Source organism: Diadema setosum, chromosome 6 (genome assembly GCF_964275005.1).
Source record: "Diadema setosum chromosome 6, eeDiaSeto1, whole genome shotgun sequence".
NCBI classification, from domain to species: Eukaryota; Metazoa; Echinodermata; class Echinoidea; order Diadematoida; family Diadematidae; genus Diadema; species Diadema setosum.
In genome coordinates this window covers 5819707-5846486 of record NC_092690.1, presented here as the reverse complement: position 1 = coordinate 5846486, position 26780 = coordinate 5819707, and the positions used below count along the sequence as shown (strand labels likewise).

Here is a 26780-nt window from a genome sequence, read left to right as displayed (position 1 = left end):
AAAAAAAAAACGGGAGAAAGGGAGGACTATGCTGTGGAAATCAGCCCCGCCTCTGTATCAATTGCTCGTAAACACCGTTTGGTTGGGCCACATTCACAAGTTTTCTGTATACTGTGGAAGAAAGCCCCAACACCGTGCTTATGTACCGATGAACGCCACACGGTGGGGCTGAATTCACGAGTATAAACAGGCGAGCCGCTGTAGTATTAGTACCGACACGCAGTGGTGGGGCCTACTTCACGAGTATGCCAAATGAAGTGTATTGCTACATTGTATGCAGTGGAAACTGGTCCTGTTGCTGTATCAATCATGCATATTAAAGTGTCGTTTGGTGGGGCCACATACCTCAGTATTAGCCCTGTATTGTGCAAGAAAGCACCATATTGAACACCACATGGTGGGGATGTAACAGGTAAGCTGCCGTATTATTTAGTACTGATGATAGAGAGACCGTGGTGGGGTCCATTTCACAAGTATGTCACTAATTATCTGTTGAAGGAACTGTAATCAATAAATGAAGTTACCTTGACTCATTATCTCAGTTAAGTTTTCTGTATATCTACAGCGTGTAACTATTCAAGTCAGTCTATACAGTACTGCTTATGCTGTGTTGCAATGGTAATGACCTGGATACCTACTTTTCTAACTGTTCGAGTTGGTCTATGCAGCACGGGTGCATTGCCCTGGTAATGATAGAATTAGATAGAGCCTGTCTAATATTCACTGATGGATCTTATAATCCTGATATGATGGCATTAGTGGGTTTTTTATGGTTGTATTAAACATTAAAAAATTATGTTAAAAAATCTGTAAATCAAACTAGTCCCTTTCTTTTTGGTCTTTTAGTAGAGTAAGTGTTGCTCCAAATCACTATGGCTGTCTAGAAGCTATTGAGAAATGTATCAAAATTGGAAGTTTGAGGTTGTGTTTGCTACACGTGGACAGATATTCTAAGCCATCGGTATTAATTACTTTTGATTGAATTCTCTTATTCTTCTCCCAATTTAGGTTACTGGCAAATCATCCTTGGAAGTCATACAACCTACAGCATATCTGCAAGCAGCAAGTGTCACTGAGCTGGCAAGACACCCAACGACCTGCCCAACTCCTCGTCACGCCCAATACATCTGTCCCCCCAGGAGCAAACCTCCCAAGGAGGGAGTGGGTGTCATTAAATCGGATTCGAACCTGAGTTGGGCATTTCAACGCAGCCATGCATCGGTTGGGGCTACGCCCGTCAGCAGCCTGCCAGTGTGGTGCACCAGAACAGACTGCTCAACACATCTTGAGTGAGTGCCCTGATCTCCGCCCTCCTGACAACATGGACCTGACACACCCTACTCCTGAGACTGTAACTTGGCTACAACAACTGAGGGACGTTATTTAGCTGCCGCTGCCTCATACGCAAGAAGAAGAAGCGCACATCGATGACATTTACCATGCCTTATACCAGGAGGGTGACAGGATGCATTCATAGCAGTACATGAAAGGCCAAGATTTCTTCAGTGAATCAGAGGATTGCGAGAAATCACAGAGCTTATCGTTCATTTCTGAGCTCATGCGTACTGAACCAGACAACGGAACCATCACAGTGGTCTTAATCTCATTGAATGCTGAATCAAGCTTTCTTGAGTACGCCGGTAGGTGCAACGTACTTCGAGTGGCTGTGTGTTTTTGACATCATTGAACGTAAGCTGAGAGGAGGAGAAAACATCCCTGGAAAACAACATCAAGGTGATATTGCGTGCATTGAGGCGGTGGACAGGAATTGGGTGAGGGGCTGACCTAGTGGCCCGTGCTTTGATGACTTCCTTGATATTGAATACAGTGGACATCTCAGGCAATTAGGATAAAGCAACAGTGGCCACCAATGATGAAGGGAACTCTGACTCGAGCTTATGGCAAGACATTATGATTCCTAGGGCAGGCACTTTAACTAGTTGAGATATTCTGCCATGGACTTGATGGTATGCATTTCATGCGGTAAACCTCCTGTTTTGGCTGTAAATGACTTTTTAGAAATGAGCATGGTAAGAAGACAAAAAAAAAAAAGAGAATGTGATTCACAGTACAGATGCCCAGATGTAGGCCTTATTGCTGTTGACTTACGTATAAACAAAGAGTTGTGTCCACAGATGTGCTTTCATGTGCATCTGTTGCCTTCTTAATAAGTACTACAGTTTTAGTAAATTGACATTTCTTTTTTTTAACAGATGTTTGGTTAGTCCAAATCAAAAAGCCTCCAGCAAAGCCTTGCGATGCTTTCTTAGTATTAAAGCATACAATGTGAGGGCTTATCATAGTGATTTGTTTTCATGTCTGTTGCAGTCAGATTTCTGCATGACAACCTGTATTTTATTTTCACCTGAAGTAAATACTATCAGTCAACATGATTTCACAATCTCTGCAAGTCCTCACTTTCCTTGAGTCGCTGTACCTTCTGTATAGACTTCATGATATTCAGTGCAAAGTGTCATTAGGAGATCAAAGTATTTTATTTGTTGTTGTTGCTGCTGCAGTTGTATTTTGCATGTGTGGAATGTATAATGAATAGGTGTACAGTATGCTGCTATTATGAGTAAAATTAAAAGCAGCATGCTGGGAAAGATTTCACATTTTGATGTGTGTGTGTTTTGGTGCATTTGTGTGTGTATGTGTATGTGGGTGTGTGTTTGGGTGGGTGTGTGTGTGTGTGGGTGTGTGTGTGTGTGGGTATGTGTGGCTACTGTGATGTAAATTTATGCAGTTCTCTAGTATTTACCTGGATTGCACATTAATGACATTCCCTAATACCAATGTTATTGAACAACTCAAAAGTATTTCTTCCAAAAGGCGCTAAATCCATGATTTCTTCCAAAAGGCGCTAAATCCGAAAAAATCTGAAATATAAAAATTCATAAAAAATAAATGGTGTGTGCAGGATTTTTTTAATGTGCATTTTTATTACCTACTGTGATGGCTCTTCCACTAGGAGCATAGAGCTAATGAATAAACAAGCTGTAATATGTGTAATTAAAAAACATCAATTTACTCGAAAGTAGCCGGAATGGATTTAGCGCCTTTTGGTTGCAAGCTCTTCATATATATATATATATATCTTTGAGCACAGAAAACGGGCTTCCATCGGTTTTGTTTTCTTTTCTCATTTTCTTTGCTCAAAGTTTTTGCTATTGATCAATTGTTTCTGGTCAGTTTTTCCTTTCTTTGTTTCATGTATACATGCTTAAATACGGCCGCCATCCTATTTCAAGGTGCCGAATCAGGGTGCAGTGGCAAAGAGGGTAATAAACACGCCTAATCTTATTTTGTCTTCGTTTTTCCTTCTAACGAGATAGCTGGATAGCCCGTATGTAACTAGCTGGTCAGTTGTATATGCTTGGGGTGGACCACTTTTCTGGTTTATGCACCTTGAGTTTTCCAATAACGGAATGCCGATTCGGGATCTTTTCATGTGTATGGGTTTGCGATTCTTTCACACAAGGGACTTCCACTTTTTATATCAAAGTGATGAGGTGTAAAGTGTTGTGCCTCTACTAGAGGGGAAGGTATGACAACACACACCATTGCTCAGCTAGACTTGAGGTAAGTGGGATTCGAACCCGCGCCGGAACACAAGTCTTTAGACCGCAAGCCGTACGCTACCGACTGAGCCACCTCGTCACCTTTCATGGTCAATTATATAACTTTCCAGCTGGCAAGCGATATGATTCTCCTCCTGCTGAAATTGGTGTATGCCTGCTCTCCCTTGACAAGACAGCGTCTGCTTCTTCAGTGAAGGAAGCAATGGTCGAAGCTTCCAGCGAATCGAGCTCCTCTATCCAGGTCAGAACAGTATTCTAGGGGCAGTTAACTAAATTTGATCATTAAAGTCCTTTAATGGCAGTATCTTATCAGAGTTGGTGAAGGCAATTCAGCGGAAGGATCTTTACAATCTTTTTTTATTCTCTTTTTATCAAACGAAACCGTTTCTTTACTGAAAGCGCAAATGACTGGGGAAATTGAACACCTATTGATGTTGTATGGGATACTGATCCTCAAGAAAATAATCTTCACCTTTTTGCGCAGCAACACTGTGCAGTCCTCTGACAAGAGATGGTGATGGCACCACTCAAATCTCAAATTATGATTGGAAGAGCGTAGCGGCTTCCTGAAAATTAAGATTGAAAAATAAGGAACTGCCCTCATTTATCAGTGCACAGATATCCAAGAATAAATGGGACGGACAACTCATCCTGAGCACCTGATTCGAGACGGAAATATCCAACAGGAATTGTGATCTCACAACCCTTCAGCTTTCCAACAACTTAGATGCAATCTACGCAAAGATATCCTTACAAAGGATGACATAATGTTTTCTGAAAGCATTTTCTGAAAACAGTATACAATCGCACGGATGAGCATTACATCACATTTTCGGTAGTGTGTGTTTTTTAATCCCTTTGATCTGAGGGAGTTATGGGTGGGTCGTGGTATTGAAAAGATAATGGACTTTTCAGCTTTTTCTTGTACAGCATACCTCTCTTCCAGAGCCCGACATCAGGCACTGACAGGCAACTCTGACAGGATGCGACATTACTTCAGACTTGCTTTGATGTGGCATGCAAAATGCCTAAGTTGTATGGGTCAGCAAACCAGAGCTCACTGACACATAAACTACTTTAATAATCGTGCTCATGTCCAGCAATAACTGATGAGCAACAAGGTTTATGGGGCAGCCAGCGTGAACGAGAGTAGGCATCATCTCGTCATAACGTGGGCGCAGATCATCAGAAACCACCTTATCTGCTCAAGCGGCGCTTTATCAACATTTCGAAGATGAGTGCTGCTGCAAGTGAGTTTCTACTGGAATCATGACAGCATGGGTCATGATGTGATCCCTGACTTCAGGGAGTGGAGTTGGAGGAAAGATGGCACAAATTTCATTCTTCTGCACCACAGCTGTTTCAAGGCATGCATTGGGAGGTGGAAAACATGGAAATGGAAAAAATGAATGAATGAATGAATGAATGAATGAATGAATGAATGAATGAATGAATGAATGAATGAATGTGAAAATGCACAATGTAGAGCAGGTGTCAGACGAACCATGGTCAGTAGTTTGATATTGCTGCACAAACTTAAAGTGGGGGGGGGGGGGGGAGATTGAGGGTCTATCTGACGGGAGGAGACATTGTCGCAATGCCAGCGTCTCGAAGAAATTATTTTCGCTGTCACAACTGACGCGATTTCCAGGGCGACGTCCAAGACGTCTTCAAACAAAGGGACAGCTTATTTGCTTGGAAGTCACGGGGATGTTGGCACGGCTTTTGCAGTCACAGGGACTTATCAGAGACGTCTTTTCTCAGCGACTTCTCCCTTTCATCGCCATTATGTTATTACGGTCTCCACAAGATGCGGGGAAATCTCGAAGATGTTGCAGACAAATTTAGTCCCCACGACATGGTCACAGTGATGGAGACCTCGCAGAGACGTCTCGGAGACAAGCTGGAAGACGGAAATAGTCTCTGCAAAAATCGAAAATGTTCGATTCTCCTGCGAATCCTGGAGATTGGGCTCGTCTTCAGGAGACGTGCGTCGTAGAGATGTTGCGGAGAGTAGAGTTGCAACCTATAGTCTTCAGACCAACGAGATACCAACTTATAAAGTCTTGTGATATCATACCAATTTGCGTCCAAGCACTTTGGATAGAAGCACTTTGGATTGAATCTTGGTAGACCCTAGAAGGTGTCATGAAAGTTGTACTATAGCATATCTAATTTGTACCCTGTTAATAGTGTCACTGTGGCACCTATGAAATATGCTTGTTCCCTACATGGCGTCACCAGGACCGTCATGTTCTCTGAACGGCATATTTAGCTGTGGAGGCACATACAATTTCCTGTAAGGACTTTAGAATCGAACTTTCTTACACAAGTTCGAAAATAGCAAATTGATGCCAACCTGATGTACTAAAAACTCTCTTAAACACGACATTTTTTTTCTTTTTTCATCTAGATTAGGAGTGATCTTTATAATTATTATTCCATTGAATTTGAATCTGAATTATGAATATCTATTTTGATTGAGGATCCCTGAACTGCAACAGAGAAATAAAAACACTTCTCGTTTTAGTGGCAACGTCAAGGACGCCGGTAATATAGAGAGTAGCCCCCCGCCCTTATTGCTAAACTATTAATGAATTAGGTAGCAATAGGATTCTATTTCTCATATATGTATGTTTTTATTGCATTCCTTGCAGATGAAGATGAAAATAATAATCAAATAATCAAATCTTGAAAACTCTTTGAAAGGGCATTACCCATAATTCTAACTAGCTCTTTTGGCTGTCATTAAAGCAAATGCAAATACATTGAATTCCGCAATTATGACCAGTTGGTGAGGACATTTCCTCTTAGCGCCTGTAATGTAAAAATAATTAATGGAATGATTGTGACATGAACTATGATATTCCATAGCTTTGGACAGAATCTCACTTAAAAGCTTCTGTAGCCATATTATAACGGGCCATAATTGAAATGATGCAGAAAAGAAATTACCGTAAGTAATCATTAAAAATGAAATTAAAGGGTTGCCAACTCTTTAAATTTAATTGTGAAATAAGGATCTGAGTAAAATCCCTTCAACCTAATTAATCTCAGAAAGGGGTTCTTATTATAATTCATGAGTGTATACCTTTTTAGAGTTTGAAATCTTAATACGAAAGCAGATACATTGATGTTACTCGTGAGAAAGCCCACCTCTCCCTCTCCCACAGCCCTCAACAACTGCAATTCTATTAGCAGGGCTGGCATTCCTCCTATAATGACTATAGGCAAGCCATTTTCTAAATTACCTATTGTGAATATAATGGTTTGACTTCAAATGACCTTTAGGGAGACCTCATAAGGAAAAGTTGACATCAAACCATAAAAATAACTTTAGAATCGAATTCCTTGACCCATAAAACCTCTAAAGCTGACTTTTCAAATTATTGTAACACTTTAAAGGTTTTTAATTGTTATACTGGCCTTTATTAATGTAGGTGGCAGCCATATTGGATTTTGCAAATATGCCGCCCCGGAGGGCGCCCTTCACAAGAAATACGCCTTTTTTCAGCCGTCGACAACTTCAATTCTATTACTAAGGCTGGCATTCCTGGAATATTGACCATGGGCAAGCCATTTTTTTTTCAATAAACTGTTATGAATACAATGGCTTGACCCCTAAATGACCTTAAGGTGACCTTATAAGGAAAAATTGACTTTAGACTATAAAAACAACTTCAGATTCGAATTCCTTGACCCAGAAAACCTCTTAGCCTGACTTTTTGAATGATTGTAACCCTTAGATGTTTTCAAATGCAAGTGACCTTTAAACCTATATGGCGGCCATATTGGATTTTGCCAATATGGCCGCCCCAGAGGGCGCCCTTCTTGGCGCCCATTAAAAATCGACATAGTATGGTTTGGGCTACATGTGTGCCAAATTTTGGTGCTTTTGGAAAAATTTGAACCAAAAATCCCTTGCGCCCCCCACTAGTGAGAGAGAAAGAGATTTATCCATTAAAGGCCTCTTCCTTTTCTTTTTTCTTTTTTTCCAGGACGTTGCAACGGTGTTTCTTCTTTACGGAGGACTTACGCGTGTCTTCAAGAAATTATACATGCTCTTCCCCAGTCAATAGCTAAACTAAACTAAACTAAACTAAACTAAACTAAACGAGTGGACTTTCATCAAATCATAAGAACATTTTCAATACGGCCATAAAAGTTATACTAACCATTGCATGTAAAGAGCAACAAACACACAACACACACACACACACACACGCACACACTTGCACACACTCATATACACTTATGCAAATCATTATCAAAAGCGAAAAAGGAAAGTGGTATTCAACGGACGCTAAACTTTTTGTGACATCCATCTCCGTTTAATAATGTTCCATTTTTATACAAATTAATCATTAATTTCAGACCGTCATCAATGACGGAAAGCGAAAAGGAAGATTTCGCCTGACTCAATGAAGCAGCACAATCAGGTTTTCGAATACTGTATCTCCACCATCCAATTAATCAAAACAAAAGTCTAAATGATGAAAAAGAAAGCACGAAAAATGGTTTCAAGTTGGGTCCATCGGCGCGGGAATGAGTGGTCCTTTCTGCTCTTAATGTCCGCTTCCTGGTAGTTAGATGTTGGATAGGGGACGTCTGCATCTGTGTTTCCAATACCTCGGCGGCAAGTTGAATAAATTCGTTGGCATGGAACCAGTAAAGAGGGGAAGGAAAGAGGGGACGAGCAGGATTTGGGAAGGATTACCATCCCATTTAATGGGCTTATTATGTTAACAAATGACGGAATAACAAAAAAAAAAAGGAAGGAGAAGCCAGTAGCAATCACAAGATAAAGCCACAATATTATCATCCATTGTAGAGTATGCAATCATATAAAAAAAAAGAGTCAGTCATTGTATTTTTTTTTAAGACGTCGTTGTCCACTGTACCTCTCTTCAGGATGTGAAAGAGTTAAGTGGACTTCGAAACACAAAGCCTCGACGTTCGACAGAACGGCGCCACTCTCCAAGAGATTAATCCTCCGAGTTTAGTCTCAACCCACACACCCTGTAGCGACTGGCCCCTCTCTGGTTACGGTCACACCAGCACAGCTTGTTGGTTGCCGGATTCACACACACTGAAGTGTAGAAGAGAAGATTTGAATACAGTAAAAGCTGTGTTTTGAAAATTACACAAATACGCAGAGGATGACTAAATTAACAAGTGCCGATGTTGACTATAAGGATTTATGTTTACTTATTCATGATACCTAACATTTCAACGTTAACATTATCTTATGACCATCAGCTGACTTATATACTAAATGAATCGTAATTTAACTTATATGACAGGGCTGAAACAGAATTAATTTCAGTGAAGTAAGAATTTAAATAAAATAAGTAAGACAAACGACTATAAGCAACGTACCGTAATGATATCAATTATGATCAACCGTATCCAAATGTTCTTACATGTATATCTTCCCCTTCCCCTCCCCCCCCCCCCAAAAAAAAAAAGAAGAAGAAAATATATATATATGTGTGTTTGTTTGTTTTTTATTGTTGTTGGTTTTATTTATTTTTTTTTTTTTACCGACGTCCGTAAATATAATAAAGGAGCGGCATAAACTTACCCTGTGACTTATTGTTATCGCAATCATGGGTAAGATTTTACATCATGACTATGTGGGAAATGGCTATAATTATTCGGGAAAAAAAAAATGTTTCATGGCAGTATCAGGAAAATAAATACAGTTCGACGTCGATTATTCGGCCTCTTTTTATCCGGAAATCTCTATTATCCGGACGCGTTCATGCAGTGAAGGACTTTTTTGTTCATCCACCAATTGAGAAAAAACAGTGACTTTCATGGATCTATTTCACTAATTTCATAAGATGTGCATTATAGGTTTCTCAATATCTAATGAGGTAAAACATGTATGATTCTCACATAAAGATATTCTTTATTTTTGTGAAGAAGGGACTACAATTTTGCGTAGGCTAGCATAGATTACACCACCGTTGCGGGGTACGCTACAAATGTAGCTGCCAGTGCACTGGGACGGCAGCTATATACGTTAACATTGTGTCTCCATATCCGGCCAATTCGCTTATGGCCCAGTCACAATGTCGGCGATCTGTCGGGGATTAGTTTTGGCCGGGGTTCGTCGTAGAAAATAAAGAATCCTTGAACAATCCTAGCAAGAATCCTAATAAAAGTGGAGCAGTCACATCCTGAGTCTGAGATTTTTTCAAGGATTTTGACCCGGTTTTGTCGAAAAATCGTGGGATTTATAGCCTCCGATCGCCTCCATTGCATCGGAGGCGATCGGAGACGATATCTGCGATCGTCTTTTCTTTTAATTTTTTCCCCCTTGGTGCTCCCCTTGGCATCTTCAAAATCTTCAAAATCTTCTGTCACAGCCTCCTGCAGCAAGAGCGTCTCAAACTTTTAGCGATCCGGTCGGAGGCGCCCTTATATACACGGCGATTTACTACGATTCCACCGTACGAATCGTCGGAGACGATCACAGAAAGCGTACGAATCGTCGCAGGGCACCTCCGATTCAGTCGGAGGGCGCCGGAGACTACTCGCAGACATTGAATCTCAACCTGAATCTCCAATCCCACAAAGAATCTTGCGACTAGTCTCAGATTATTCAGAGGACGCCTCCGATTAATCGAAGGGCATCATAGGTCATCGGATATTGTGTCTGGGATGCCAAAAATGGGTGAAAAATCTTGCTAGCAATCTTGCAATTTTAAGTTCAAAGTTAGGGACCGCGACGGGTGTGTCGATGCCTAAAAAAATCTGCGACAAGCCGCAGGCGTCCGGAGAGCGCATCCGACGGGTGCAAAATCGTGAGATCTGTCTCAAGATTTTGTTAAAATTTCCCGGGTTTTACCCATCGCCGACGCATCGCAACTGATTTGTGACTGGCCCATTATCCGGATGAGCGCCGGTCCCGACATGGCCGGATAATCGAGGTCGAACTGTACAGGCAAAATACATTTCGCATTTCAAAAAAAAAAAAAAAAAAAAAAAAAAAAGCCTAGATGTTAAATGAACAATACTCACAGTAAACTCTTCGTCTGTCTACGACATGGTCGCTTTCTCTGGCGACTAGGAGGTCGGCCGCGTTTAGGGGCTGTGATACTCGCTTCTCTTCCTCGAATGGTTCGGCTGCGTCCTCGAAGTCCCATATCGCTTCGTCATCGGTGACGAAATTGGCGGCGGCAAGGGCGAAGCAGAGTGCCAAGACGAGGGCTGCTACACTGGTTTGCATGGTGTCTGTGGGAGAAGAGGATCACACTCGTGATAATTTCAATTGAGTTGGGAGTAATATTTTGGAGGATTGGTCAAAATTTCACTCGGTTTGTTTATTTGTGGTTCTCGACCCGGTTCATTATACAGGAACATGGTGGGCTCTGTATTATTTAAAGTCTATGGACATTTCAGAATGTAATATGGGATAGGCTGGTAAAGGATAACCGTGTAAAATACGGACTGATGAAGTAGACAGATATAGTACCATAGCTTAATCTAAAGGTAATTCATGCGTTCTAATCTCAAACCAAACATCAAGTGGATAGCATAGCAAAAGTATAATTGTCTTCTTTCTTGAATATGGAAAGTATTACAATGTTAATGACACTTTCATTCTGGGCTTTAATAATCGAGCAAACGACACCCTTGGTTTATTCAAGATCCGGATTGAGTATGCATCGGACACTGTACTACGTAAGAATACCGCTCTGGATGTTAATGATAATACTGTGAAAGAGACGGGATGCAATTTCGTTCCGTTGTGCCTTAAGATAAAACATCATTCAGCTGAAAGATCAAGATCGAGGTAGAGGAATCTCCCGCTATATGCCTAGCAAGCTACATGAAAAGTGCAGCCCCAAAACTGAATTAGGTTACCATCAGAAATGGCGACATTTCTAGTTGTGCCGACATTCAATATAAAACACATCTCTTCAAATAATCGTTCACTTTTTTAAGACTTATCAGGAGTTCTTGAAAATCATCTAGGCCTATAAGGTCTGTATTTTTAATTGATATATCATAACTAGTAGTAGTAGTAGTAGTAGTAGTAGTAGTAGTAGTAGTAGTAGTAGTAGTGGGGATAGATAAATCATTGTAATGATATAACCCGATCATTATTATTATTAATATTGCGATTTCAATTTCATTTTTACTTAATTTGATAAAAAAAAACAGACATCATTTTCTTTGGTAACAGAAAATAAAGGCGAATAAAACTATGTGAAATGAATAAGAGTATGATAATTCTGGAACCTTACGACAATTATCCATTGTCATGAAATCTGATGTAACAAGAGGAGGGAACGATACGCTAAATTCGAAAAATGGAGGGACCCATTAAAAAAACAAAGCTTGTAGGATGTGGGTCCCGCAGAAGAAAACATCAGGAGAAAGCAAAGGAGAAAAGTCTGGAAGCACTCTCAAAAGACAGAGCAAGAATATATCAACTTGATTCATGGTGCAATCGAATTTTAGATTACTGCTTTAAAGATAATATTCTCTTCTCATATCGTCATTATTGTTATCGTTATTACATGTGTTATCGGAATTAGAATTATACATGTTGTTGTGGAATTTTAAATGGATAATTAAAAGATACTCACGTAATATTGTTGTACAGACAAGCCACAAATTTCCCGACGTTGTAAAAGCCCAGAAAGTGGAAAGTGTATCTGGTGAACCTCGACCTTCATCTTTTATACTCGCCAAGGGCAAGATTAATTAATGTTACGGCAATATCTCGAGCTAACTAGCCGTGGACGAGTAGAGGTAGGCGGGCGGAACGGCGGGAAATCATCGGGAGTGTGGAGGTGGTGACGGGGAAGTCCAACGAGGCATAAAGTATGACAGAAAACAGGCAAAACAAAAACACAAAAATAGTGCGTTGGGATCAAAGAAGCGTCAAGGAGAGAAATCTGAAAAACAACCCGTTTTACGCAACTACATATACAGCTTAACACAGTGTGAAGACTGTGGTTTACGGCAATGAATCCTCATCACCGATTATTGTAAAGTTACATTAAAAGTTAAGTATCGACACACCTTGGAAGGATTGTACACAATCTAGATCATTGATAAAACCTAATCTTTATTTAGTTTTATTTATTCGACCAGACGACTGGGAAATGATTATCAATAATGCAGATTAAAAGAAATATTACCTGCTAATGCAGATTAAAAAAAAAATAAATAAAATACCTAATGTGCACCCGGTGCTGACTTTTCTTTTTAGGAGGCAATATCTGATGTGAGAGGGATGGCTATACATGAATGAACTCTGGTTAGAAAGCATGACAGCTTACAGCTACTTCTCTGAAAGACCCCTTCATAATGGGCTTGAAGATCATTTTCATTTATTACATAAAGTACAGTAGAATAATTTAAGTGATTTATCAGTGCGTCCTGATATGTTTCAGGGTAGCATCTTAGTGGTCATGTGATGTTATTTAAAGCCAATGCATGTCTGAACTTTGGGAATACAATGTATCAGCACCTCATTAACATGCTGCTTTATATATATATATATATATATATATATATATATATATATACAAATATATATATATATATATATACAACTAAGACGATGAAGACAAACAAGTTGACATAATGCATTAGAATCCAACTTCATTTATTTGTAAACCAAATTTTCGACCCTCGAAAATTTGGTTTACAAATAAATGAAGTTGGATTCTAATGCATTATGTCAACTTGTTTGTCTTCATCGTCTTCATGCTCTTATTCCAACACGCGGATAATAATACCATCATATACATATATATATATATATATATATATATATATATATATATATATATATATGTATGTAAACTCACGTCTTCTCGAACGACGCACAGATAGTGATGAAATTATCTTAAAGTGTACCAATATGAATATGATTATCATCATAAATATGCGCATGTCTATGCATACCATATAATACACATATATTATAGAGAAAGGGGGAGAAAGAGAGAGAGAGAGAGCGACAGAGACAGACAAACAGACAGACAGAGGGACGGAGACGGAGAGAAATGGATACAGTGAGAAAACAAGAGCAATGATATATTATTAGCTGCCATGTTCAAACTGCGTTGACTGGTTCTACGCGTTCTTCATCATAAAGAATGCTAAAGTTTATCTTCTTTAAGCGTCACCTTCATCTTATTAACGATAATCTCTACTCGCATCACGGTCAATATGTTCCAAGTTGTTATATGGACAGAGATATACTCACCAGGAGAGTTATTATCACGGTCTGTGATTTCCCCTGGACGCTTTGTTGCTGGAGTGGAGAACAAAAGAAATTTGAGCTCTCGCTGCGCCATCAAAGAACCGGAGCACTGGTCCGTAGCCTAATTATGAAATGCGGTCGTTTGTTGACGACAAGATCCATGAAGGGCAATGACGCGAATATATGAGTTTTAAATTAGTGTTAATTAGAGTTTGTACGTATCCATGGGTATCGTTAGGCACATCTCATTTAAATGAATCATTTTCTCATTACATTCGGGAAGAAGTTTTACGGCATTTTGTTGTTATTATCGTTGTGTTTTCTTGATTTAAGTGTTCGATTACATCGAAATTACTTGGCCATCTGCACACAAAGTCAGAATGAATACTCTATCCAGAATTGCTGATGTGTATAATGGCTCCACAGTGACAAATCTAGGAGGGGGTGCACCAGGCGCCCCCTTTATTTTATTTTATTTTTTTTTTTGTTGAACCAAAAGAAATAGAAATAAAAATGGAGAGGGGAGAGCTCCCCCCCCCCCCTTAATTTTGTAAAGGCGCCCCCTCTTTACGGAATTCTTGGTTTCAACCCTGTAAACGCCCCTGTTCCAGTAAATATGTAATAAAAATCGAAGATAAGATATTTTGAAAACCATACTTTCCTTCAGCATTACAAAGTCTTAAATGCTTTCAATAGGCATACTTTGTTTACCTGGTCTCCTGCACGCATGTGCCCATATTGATTTCAAAGTTAAATTCTACGAACTATGTTTTTATTCCGGAAAAAGACTTCTTAATGTTTTGTGGTGGGTTTTATGTGACATCAAGTTGGACAATTTAACATTGTATCACTGGAAACATTACAGTGTGGAAGATACCATGGCAGTAACAGTAGACATTTGCTGATGGGCACAATTGGTCGTGACGTGTTGTATTTTCATCGAGTTCCAGTACTTGCATTCTTAACAAGACGAAACTTTAACATGGAATTATTTATTTGTTTGTTTACTCTCCATTCCACACTAAAGATACACAAAACAATACATAAATCACACATGAATCGACGACAGAGTATACAAAATGGATAGACTGCTCGATTCAAAATCGTTACTATAATGATTTTGACCTTCCATGGCTTCAAATACACATAAATGTTGTAAATTAAAAGCATAGATAATAGAATATTTATACAAACACACACGCAAATAATACAAATTTCATCCCATAACAAAAAAATAATTAGAATAAAAGAAAGTTAATCAATCAATAACATGTGAATTTAACATCACCCACACCTAACCACTTTAACCGCCTATTTATTAACACTCTACTTTTACATTATTACCTATATCAATAACGTATCCATACCATACAAACAAACTGAAAGACTATACGCAATAACTAAACATGCACACAATTCTAATTATACCATGTAAAAATGTATACTGAAATCATAAGGAGTGATCAAACATTATAATGAAGGGGTCAGAAACGCAAAATGCTTGAAAAAAAAACAAACCTGTGAACATTCGAGAGGAGTATATTCACTTCATTTGAGAGTACGTATTACAATAAAGCATTACAATAAAACAAAAAAAAACAACAAACAAACAAACAAACACACGATTCAATCGCAGAGTGATATCAATTTTCACAGACCTACTTAAAATATCAGCCTAATTCTCAAAACATATTGGTGTTGGATGGTCCAAAACCTTACAGGCCAGATAGTAAAGGTTTTAGATAATGTGCTAGACAGTAGTTTGCAGGCACAAACCCTTGTTGGTCGTAAAGGAGTCTGTGCCAAGACTACTACTGTCACATGCACCACTCGCGCACTGTTCCACATAGGCCTGTGTTGTAGCTTGTGGAGAGGCTGCAGTGTAGTGGTGCGTGTATTAGTCTTGGCGCATGCAGACTTCTATACGACCAACAAGGGTTTGTGCCTGCAAACTAGCTAGACAGCGTCTTTAAAAATACATGGAACGACGCACTTAAAGAACCGTATCGCCATGCCTGGCAGGGCTCCAATCAAAGATCTCGCTGGACCGGCTACCGTGCCGAGTCAACATCTGTTGGGAAGGAAAAGAGAGAGCGATACATTTTTAAAGTTATGGTTAAAAGAAGCAATTTTTTTTTTCTAATTATTCTCTTTATTTTTCTTGACCATTGATTGCAAATATCTCTATTTGACAAATATGGAGTTATCGGTTTTTGCATACATTATATACATACATATACATATACATACATATGTATACAATGTATGCATGTGTACATCATCATAACATGGGTGCATGAATATTATAATATGTATAAGAAATCATGATGATTATAGATAGAGAGAGGTAGAGTTGTACACCAGAGAAACAACATATATAATACTGTGCGACATAGTTTCGTTATATCACGTGGGAATAGCATGAAGATTTTGTCAGCAATAATTTTGGCACATATTTTATTTCTGTGATGTGTACAGGGATAAGTGGCAAAACACCATCCCCTCCTTATCTGTACCCGGGTTTTATGTAAAATGAGACTGTATTCACGGAAAAGATGGAATGTTTGTAAAGGATTGAATTTTTGATGTTGTATTGGTTAACTGATAGGTATTACTCAGTTATTATATGATGTGGATAGAACGAATTTTATAATTATATATGTATGTGTATGTGTGTATATGATATTTATGTGTATGTATGCATGCATTATGTATGTATATGTAACGATCTCAATATGAATATATATAAATATGAATTATGAATAGATTGATATACAGATTGATAGAGGGTGTACACAGAAAAATTATACTGTGCGACATAATTTTGTTATAATTTTCATGTGGCAAGAGCATGAAGATTGTTTCAGTATGGTATATAAAATAATGTATATATTGTATATTTCTGTGTTAAATACCTAGGAACAGTGGCAACACACTATCCACACTCTCTATCCACTCCTTATCTGTACCCGGGTTCCATGCCTGCTATTTTGATTGTTGGTAAATCAGCTATAGGGGTTAATGACCACGAGAATGTTCATTGTATCGTAATTGTTAACAATCCTTTGTCTGCACTGACACGACTGACACACTTGTAACACTGAACCTAATTCTTTATACTACCCCACTCCTGCCTGACATGCACCACCGCACAAACCTTCCCCCAACATCACATGATCACTCACATCCCGCCACAAGACAGCCACAAGACATCCAGGCAACTCAAACGTCTGCTTAGCAGGTAATTATTTTATTTAGTTTATTTATGATATATGTTTGATAATTTTTATTGCATGATATGTTTGTATGCTACATATACTCACTATATACTTATTTACAGTTACACATTGTTGAATGTGTTGCAAAGTGCCAAAAAAATATTGCCAAGTATGCCATGTAACTATCAACTCATGCTCAACTTATATTTAGGTGATCCGAGTATCCTCTCGGATCACCTTCTGTATCTGTACGGATTCTTTGTTGGTTGTTCTTCTTCTTCTTTATTTCTGGACAAAAGTTGTGTAGAGGTTAGCTCAGAAAGTCCTCTTGCTATCAATTTCAAAATTATACCATATATGTATCATGTCCCAAACACGACAGATCTAATGTATCATAGTGATCAGTCGACCGTGACGTCACTATGACGTCATTATATGAAAACACATTCTCAATCATATCTCATTAATGGAATGGAATTTTTCAATGAAATTTACGTCATATATATTTCAAATTATGCGCATTCTACTCATGTTCTCAAAATTCATATTTTCTCTTAAAACGTGCGCGTACGCGCGCGCACATATACACATGCACAGCTCATATGCTATAGAAATTTCCGGTTTTTTAGCACCGATCGGATGCCTGAAATGTCAAGGAATATTTCTACCAAGTTTCAAGTCAATCCGACTCAATATGACGTCATACGGGCCCGTCAAAGTTGAAATTCCGCGCGCGCGTCAATGGCGATATACAGTGCAACAATGCCAAAATACCGCCAATTTTAAATCCGATTTTACTCGTCAGGATGGACGGTGACCCCCCCCCCCCCCCCTTTCTTTACACATCCTGAAAGCTGATGAGTTGTACATGTCATTTCATGGGTTTGCAATGCTGGAAAAATGATTCAAAGATATCAAATTTCTTTATAACGTAAAAAGAGTAAATTTTCAAAATGACGTCATCCAATTTCAAGTTCACTCGAGCGTATCTCACTTATCCTTTGCCAATTTTCACCCAGATTTCAGTATGTTGTAACTTGTTTAATGTTCTTTCACTAATGTAATAAAAACATTTTGATTGGAAGACGGCATCACCTCGTAAAAATGGATTCAAAGTAAGCTTGTCAAATTTGACCAGTTTACGTGTTATCTCTGTGGGAGTGCAGTTTTTCTGGAAATGAAAATTGACATGACTCTCTTTTTCGAGCACTAGCTCACTTATTCTGCGGTGAATTTCTCCCAGATTTTGATATGTTTTAGCTGAGACGTTGGACTATCGTCATGTGCCCTCCATTTTTTCATACCTTGTCGGGATCACGTCCAAAAACTTGGTTGAAATTAAAGCTTATCTTCGATATATTTTCATATTCCTTTCTTCTTGCAATTTTCTTTGCAATAACTCAAGAAAAACATACCCTATCACCACCATATTTTGCACATGTTTAGCTCATGTCACGTACATTATTTCATAAAATAACAACTACTTCATCAGACGCCATCTTGGGTATGTAAATTAGGGTCAAAGGTCATAAATGTATCATCCTGTATCTTGGTGAATACATGTCCTATCTTTCCCATATTTTGCACACGCAAAGACCATGTTACCAGAATCATTTCACAAAATATCCACTTTTTGCTCAGATGGCATCTTCGGTATCCCACGTGGGGTCAAAGGTCAAATATACTTCATTCTGTATCTTCGTTATGTAGTGTATACGGAACTCGGTACCAAAGCTGGCAGGTCTGACTCCGAGAATCCAAACATAACACGACCAATGTCCCTTATCTCAGGTGAAAACTGTATGGTCATGCCTTTTGGGATCAGGACTCAAATCATTGATTTCCAAAAAGATCGGATCACCTAATTTGTCAGTCTTGACAAATTCCGAGTCTAGTTGATATATTGTGTTTATGACTCCAGATTTGTTATTCTCAAAAACATATAATTCGTTTCACAAACAGATATTAAAGCTGAGGAAGACCACGGTCGAAAGCTTCACCACTCTTCCGGTTTCATGCGACATCTTCTGTTATCTACGTTGTCTCAACTATATATATATACATATTATATATATATATATATGTATATATATATATATATATATATATATATATATATATGAAGAGTTTGTTTGCAAAAACCGATAAGTCCATATTTGTCAAATGGAGATATTTGCGATTAAAGGTCAAGAAAAATAAAGAGAATAATAAGAAAATTTTTGCTTCTTTTGACCATAACTTCAAAAATGTACCTTTATATGTAGTGACCAATATATCATTTAAAAGGTATTATCTTGTACTTTATGACAGAGACCGTACTTCAAAATCTTCAAAAATGGACCTATCGGTTTTTGCAAACAAACTCTTCATATATATATATGAATATATTAAAGGCATGATTTACCATTTCCAGATGAAGCAAAAAATCTACAATGTGAGTCAGGGATAGAAACAGTCCATCTTGTCATTGGAAGCTATTAACATCAATGCTCCTTAAGTTACCTTTTCGACACTACAAACGATGTTTTCCATGAAAAGAATAATTAATTCGATAGTGACATGACTGTCACCGACTACAGAATGAATTATGCATCCAAAATATATACAATGTTGTGTGTAAGCATACCGTCCCCTCTAGCAAGAGGCAAAACACACTGTCCCCGGTAATCGGATAGGACATAAAATGGAGGTCCCGTGAATGAGAGAGTAACAACTCATGCACGTAAAAGAACCCACTTCATTCATTCATCGCAAAGAGCAGGGAGTTTAACCCGGTGAAGTGATCCCACCTTAGTTTGCAGGCACAAACCCTTGTTGGTCGTAAAGGAGTCTGCGCCAAGACTACTACATGCACCACTTTGGCACTGTCCCATAGGCCCTGCCTGTGTTGAAGCTTCTCCCAACAAGTTGGGAGAGGCTGCAGTGTAGTGGTGCGTGTATTAGTCTTGGCGCATGCAGACTCCTATACGACCAACAAGGGTTTGTGCCTGCAAACTAGTCCCACCTCACATCCAACTGGACCCCATGGAAGACCAGCTTAACATAGCTGAATATGGGCTATCCAGCCATCTTCACAGATGGGAAATGAACAAACAAACAAACAAACAACCAGCTTTACATCAGTTACATGATTTCCATTATCTTCCATAGATACACTTTTTTTTATATAATTCCATTCCAACATTTATTTCTGTATCTGAATACATTTGTAGTTAAGACAGATAGTTCACTGTTAGTACCGTGTAGAGGTTATTATCATGATTATGGAGAATCACGGTCATACTACACTACGAAGAAGGTTTGAAGGTTCCCTGTGTCTACTTAACCCTAAAAGGGCCGGGGGCGGAATCCGCCCCCCCCCCCCCTCGACGTTTCGCGCTATAATTCTGGAACGCGAGAAGGCCTCATCGCGAGGCTTCTTGACTTTCTTCGTTCAAGTCTCGCGCAACTTTTGAGACCAAATTTGCAACGTCCGCGCATACTTTTGCGAAGCCACGCCCATTTTTATAACGGATGTGGCCCCAAAACGGGCACAATTTTGTGATTTTGTGTACATTTCCTATGGAAAACAGTGCTCTGTCATGAAAGTCATAAAAACCTGATTATTTTTTTACAATTAATCACTTCCACTGATTTCCAATGAAAAAAACAAAGAAAAAACAAAAGTTGCAAAACAAAGGAATACATAAGAAATTCTGAAAACAATAAAATACATAAGAATTAAAATGAGTGGGGGGGGGGCGGAATCCATCCCCCCCCCCCCCCGGTCTGAGCAGAATTCACAAGAAACTGTTCATCTCAAACCGAGAGGGCGGTGTTCAGAATGAGTGTGGTGACAGCGTAGCAGATTATTCAGCCTTTCATCACAACTTGGACCCGTTGTCACCCGTAAAATTTCTTGAGACGGAAGCTGTCTAGTAAATATACAAATGATACATATGAACTACACGTAAAGCTTCCAAGCAAGGGCATTGTCAAAATGGCGAGTGTGATATAAGTTGGTGTTTTGTTTTTTTGGTGTTTTTTTTTCGGGGGGGGGGGGTAGGTTTAATCCGGTTTTTTTGTCAACTGGGGCAACTCCCCATTTCATTCAGACAAGCTCGTCATGATTGTATTCTTTCTGTCAAATCTGTATTCCATAATAATTTGAATAATATCAACAGAAATCTGAGCGACATAAGAGACAAAATCTACTTCGCGTCTGTCGAGTAGATAACAATGCGAAAGAAATGGTATAAAAATGAATATACAAACTAATGCAGTGTGTACAGAAGTACTACTGTAAACAACACTACGCAGCACGAGTGATTTACTATACATCAAATATAAAATTAGCCAGCAAACACGCAAAGGCAGGTTTACTATAAAACACAAAATAATACAAGATTAACAAAAAAAAAAAAACACCAAAAAAAAAAAAAAAAAAAAACAGAATCGATTTCTAGTAGTCCATCCATAACCATATATTGGCCAAGAGATGGCGCTTATCTTTCAGTCTCATCCCACATTTCTTTCTCTCCCGCAATAAGCGATGTTAGTGGCAAACGTGCACTTACTGTATGATAGTCTAGCGGGCGACGTATTTTTAGCCTGAATCAGTCCTTGATTGGCAGTCAATAGAGGGCGCGACAATGTGGAAGTCAAGTTGACTAAAAATACGTCTAGCAAGAAACCTCCGAATAGAGGCGTGGAAGCGGGCGTGGCACGACAGTTGCCAGTCTTCAATATCGAAGTTTCATTGGCTGAGCACCAATGTCAATCAAAACACATTGCAGAACCCAAAGGAATTCTAGTCTACTCTCCTAGGTATAATACATATTGTCTTTCAGTGAAAATAGAATTTCCCTGTCTCTTTCACACTATCATAGTATTTTGCCATTCTTTCCCATTCATTTTAATGTGTATAACATCTTACCTTACTTCAAATAAGAGAATGATAGCAGTAAATGACCACATGCATTTGAAAATTCATGAGGGTTCTGCACATGGAAACTACTCCAAAATTACTGCCGAATGCAAACCTCTCACTGTTGTTGTAAAGTCTACGAGATATTCACTGTCATTGTCGGTTTTGAAAATGTGATTTATGAATTTTCCCATTGTTATGTTTTGGTATGTTTTTCACTTTAAAGTACTTGATATTTTCATATTAAATCTACTAGTAAAGATATTTGACAAATATCAATTAAGTATGCCGCCAAGATAACAATCTCTATTGACAAGCACCATCTACATTAAACAGACATTTCGTGGGTGATCACACTGTCATAGGAAAATCCGTCCGTGGTACATTTCCTGTGAAAGGTAAAAGAGAAGATCTGCGACACAAAAGGATTCCTGCAAAGCCAAAGGCCCGGGGAAACATAGTGCATTCTTTGCAATCCGTAATTACGAGACGCCAGTCTGAGATGGCGGTACAGGTGTACTTGTGAAGGGAAGTCGATGCTGATTGACATTCTCTACACAAATAATTATGGAGATGAGGACATCTCTTTTTGTCCATTCGGAATGCATGCTTATGCAGAAAAACGTGAAGCTAAATTGAGTAACACCAACAAGTTTGTGGATGATGAACAAAAAACGACATGTTGGGAAAGTGAGTCCAAAGCACCCGTCAAGATCCGTGTAGCTCAACTGAAGCGTTTGGCACCTTTTTCACCAGAAATATCTCATTTAGAGGAAAGCTATCGTTGATTACGTAGAGACATTTTTGTTTAGATCTGTCAGAAATAAACTTTTCCCATCTTTCTCGACATGATTTTATTAATACTGTGTTCTTTCATTTTCTTTGTCGAAAGTATTCGAAGGATCGGTAATTCGACAACGAAATAAAGTTCAAATTCCGAAAATGAAGTGAACTTGTTTTAGAGACAAAAGACTGTAATATGTTGTTATTGTTACTCCAAGGTTGCACAATTATATTTCTCAATTTACTTTGTTTTGATTATGCAACCTTATTTTCTGTTAGCAAAAAAGTGAAATGTTTTTTTTTTCTTTTCGAAAAAATGAAATAAAACTTGAATTAATTTGAACGTAACAAAAGGTATGATAGGCCTATTACGCAATGAAAATTGAACGAGAACAGAGAGAGAGAGAGAGTGTGAGAGAGAGAGAGGAATGTGGAAAATACACAAACTCCCCAATACACTCACTGGCGAACTGGAATGCAATCGTACAATTTGCAAATTGCATTTTTCATGGAAACATGAACAATTTCTCCCTCTCCGCCGTATGCTCCCATAGTCATCTATGGCATCATTATGATGGGCCATGCATGACGTAGAACAAATATTACAAGAGGCCACCTTAGGGCTCCCCCCCCCCAAAAAAAAAAAAAAAGTCATGCATGCGTGTACTCATGGTACCCTCTGAAAGAATACTGTATGCACCCTTGATCATTATCACCCCTTTCCATCATTATAACTAATCTACAGAAACGATGACCATCCCTCTTCTCGACAGTACCAGCTTCTCCACGAATAGAAATAGTGTTCGGATTAACGAACCTTCATTGTTGGATTGACGAAGCTTGATTCATGCTGGGATTAACAAACCTTATTACATGTTGAATTAATGAATCACTGGAAAACAGGACCTTGTTTCATTTTCGTATTAACGAACCTTCGAGAAAACGAACGCAATTTCATTTTCAGGCCATCAACAAACTTTAGGAATTATGAGCCTTATTTCATTTTCGGAATATCGAAATGGTCTATAGACCCTTTATTACAGCAATATTCTGGATGAAACTGATTTTGTCAGCCTGATGTGCAGGGTTTGAGTTCAAACAGGGTAAGATCCCAAAAGTATACTTTTACGACATTGATTTGGTCTAGAACAATGCTCAAGTAATATAACTTGCATACCAGTTAATTATTGCACGTTCTCAATGAGCGATATCACGAAGTTTCCACCAAGAGACTTGTGTTATGGGTGAGAGGAATCAAATGCATGAGACACGAAAAAGGTGAAAACGGTGACGTCAGATCCGTAACATAAATGTCATGTTAATTCGAGGTTATTTGTTACCATCGCTCATTAGGAAGAGTGGAAATCTGATATAAATGTTAGTGCACCAATATAAAGGGCGAAACTGTTTTCGTCATCCTTGCCGGCCTGCTCTCGAAAGTCTAAAGCTGCAAGACCTTCTGCTACCCAATGGGAACTGTCAATTCTGAGCGTTGATGAAATGATTTATCGAATGGAGATTATTTCTTATTATTACCTATTCAAAACCGTACATCCTTGGAGGTATGACAATAATCCTTTATTTCGCCATATTCTGGGAAACATTATTCTTCGGAAAATTTCTCCTAAAGTCTCTAAACATTTCTATTATAACTACTGTTCACGTTTCGTATATTTAACAGTACTTAACTTCGATTTTACTGATTCAAATTTTTACTGTCGTTGTTTCTATCCCTAACTCACATTCTAGAACTATTTTAAGCACTAATGCTAGGTTATTTTTTCATCTGCAAATGGTAAATTATGCCTTTAATGAAACTTGGCAGCCATGTATATGTACGAGTTGGTGACGTTATGCCTATCAACTGTCAACTTTTGGGCACACATGCTCAAAGTCAAAAGGTCAAAAAGATCAAATGTCCAAAATTTCACTATTTCCCCCATATCTATGCAATGCCTGAAGGTATTTCTTGAAACTTTGTGTATACATGAACTATACCAAATGAAGATTCTCCAGAGAGAGTTTTGTGTCGTGAGGTCAAAGGTCAAAGTTCAAGTGAAAATGTTGAATTTTACTTTCTCTCCATATTTCATTTCATTCATTTCAATTTATTTTCATATTTCTCACATATATCACAATATAAAGTAAATTGATACGAAATTTATACAGAACACAGTACAAAATAGAACTTCACCGGAATGTTCAAAGTTTGTCTTGGTATACATAAGATCTGTATATAAATATGCGAGTTAAACTGAGAATATAATGCGAAAAATATGATGGGGCCTGCGGGAAAGCAAGCTTATATAGAGCCGCAGGTCCCGTGATAAAATCAGATCAGGGGAATCATAAGTACAGATATTTTTAGACCATACTATAACTGAGGGATCCGATTAAAACGAAGAAAGATCAAATCAAATAAGTGTTACTATCTCACAAATCTCACATATCTCACAAATAGTTCAAAATATCTTCATGGAACTTAGTACATATGCATGCACTGACTGGCAGTGATTATATAGGGAATGCATGGGTCATGGATCAAAGGTCAAGGTCAAATACTCCAAATTTCACTATTTTCTTCTTATCTAGATGCGATGCTTGCAGAATTTTTCTTTAAACTTAATGTATGCAAGTATGACCCAATGAGATTCTTTTGGAAGTACCTTGCCATGAGGTCAAAGGTCAAAAGGTTCAAGGTCTAGTGAAAGTACTAAATTTCACTTCTTCCCTCAACTTATGAAAGGCTCAAATCTTCAAATACACGCACTTTTAGACAATATAGCAGGGCTCGACACTAACGGTGGCCCGGTGGCCCGGGGCCACCAAAAACGCGATCGGGCCACCAAAATGTCGGATAATTGCCTTACTTTTGTAGATGGACAGCGGTAACAATCGGCTCCGTAAGATGCTAAAATGAATGTCAGATGTTTGCTTTTTATTTTGGAAATGAATAACGGTAATATTCGGCTCCGTATGATACTAGAATAAGTGTCGGATGTTTGATTTTGCCTTCGGAAATGAATAAGGATAACATTCGGCTCCAGAAGATTATGAAATAAATGTGGAATGTTAGCTTTGACGTTCGGAAATGAATACTAATAACATTCAACTCCGTACGATGAGAAAATAAATGCCGGATGTTTGCTTTTTATTTTGGAAATGAATAACGGTAATTTTCGGCTCCGTATGATACTAAAAGAAGTGTCGGATGTTTGGTTTTGCGTTCGGAATTGAATAAGGATAACATTCGGCTCCAGAAGATGCTGAAAAAATGTGGAATGTTAGCTTTGACGTTCGGAAATGAATACTAATAATATTCAACTCCGTACGATGAGAAAATAAATGCCAGATGTTTGCTTTTACGTTGGAAAGTAAATAACAACAACATTCAGCTCCAGAAGATGCTAAAGTACGTGTCGAATGATCCCTTTGACGTTCGGAAATGAATAAAAATGATATTCAACTCCAAATAGATAGTAAACTAAATACCGGATGTTCACGTTCAGGTGAATGATAAGAATAATGTCTCATGTTTGCTTTTATGTTCGAATGTATATAGCAACAACATTCAGCTCCGGATGATGCTAAAATAGATGTCGGATATTAATTTTGCTCTGACGTTCGGAAATGAACAACAATAATATTCAACTCCATAGATCACTGTAGATAGTCAAATAAATACCGGATGTTCACGTTCAGGTTTGAAGTAAATAGCAATAACAGATCAGCTGCGGAAGATGCTAAAATAAATGTCGAATAATCCCTTGCCCTTTGACGTTCGGAAATGAATAACAATGATATTCAACCCCGGATGATGATTAAATAAATGTCGGATGTTTGCTTTTACTTTCCAAAGTAAATAGCAATAACATTCGGCTAAGGAAGATGCTAAAATAAATGTCAGATGATTGCTTTTACGTTGGGAAGTATATAGCAGTAATATTCTGCCCCATACGATGCTAAAATGAATGTCGGATATTTGCTATTACATTTCGAAATGAATAACAGTAACTTTCAGCTGCGTTTGAGGGTAAAAGATGTCTGCCTTGACGGTC

At 38.4% G+C, this 26780-nt stretch overlaps 2 protein-coding genes and 1 long non-coding RNA gene across 3 annotated transcripts in view; 1 reads left to right on the top strand and 2 right to left on the bottom strand.

Annotated features, from left to right (window-relative positions):
- Positions 1 to 26780, top strand: part of LOC140230191 (NXPE family member 3-like) — a 100633-nt gene that overhangs the window by 38285 nt on the left and 35568 nt on the right. The window contains exon 2 of the mRNA XM_072310374.1: positions 17014 to 17056. The gene's annotated coding sequence lies outside the window, so the exon portion shown is untranslated. The remainder of the gene's footprint in view (positions 1 to 17013; positions 17057 to 26780) is intronic.
- LOC140230094 (uncharacterized) lies at positions 8401 to 12247 on the bottom strand. The gene is made up of 3 exons (XM_072310301.1): positions 12185 to 12247; positions 10611 to 10823; positions 8401 to 8670 (listed from the first exon to the last, which is right to left on the bottom strand). The coding sequence occupies exons 2-3, from the start codon at positions 10816 to 10818 to the stop codon at positions 8567 to 8569; spliced, it is 312 nt and encodes a 103-aa protein (XP_072166402.1). The 5' UTR covers positions 10819 to 10823; positions 12185 to 12247; the 3' UTR covers positions 8401 to 8566.
- LOC140229898 (uncharacterized) lies at positions 12293 to 15872 on the bottom strand. The gene is made up of 3 exons (XR_011901337.1): positions 15809 to 15872; positions 13819 to 13866; positions 12293 to 12330 (listed from the first exon to the last, which is right to left on the bottom strand). It is a non-coding gene; the product is annotated as an uncharacterized lncRNA (long non-coding RNA).

Coding starts and splice junctions, on each gene's coding strand:
- LOC140230094 (XM_072310301.1), bottom strand. CDS start 10,818: ATGCAAACCAGTGTAGCAGCCCTCGTCTTGGCACTCTGCTTCGCCCTT. Junction 8,671..10,610: donor AGACAGACGAAGAGTTTACT/GTGAGTATTGTT, acceptor TCTACACTTCAG/TGTGTGTGAATCCGGCAACC.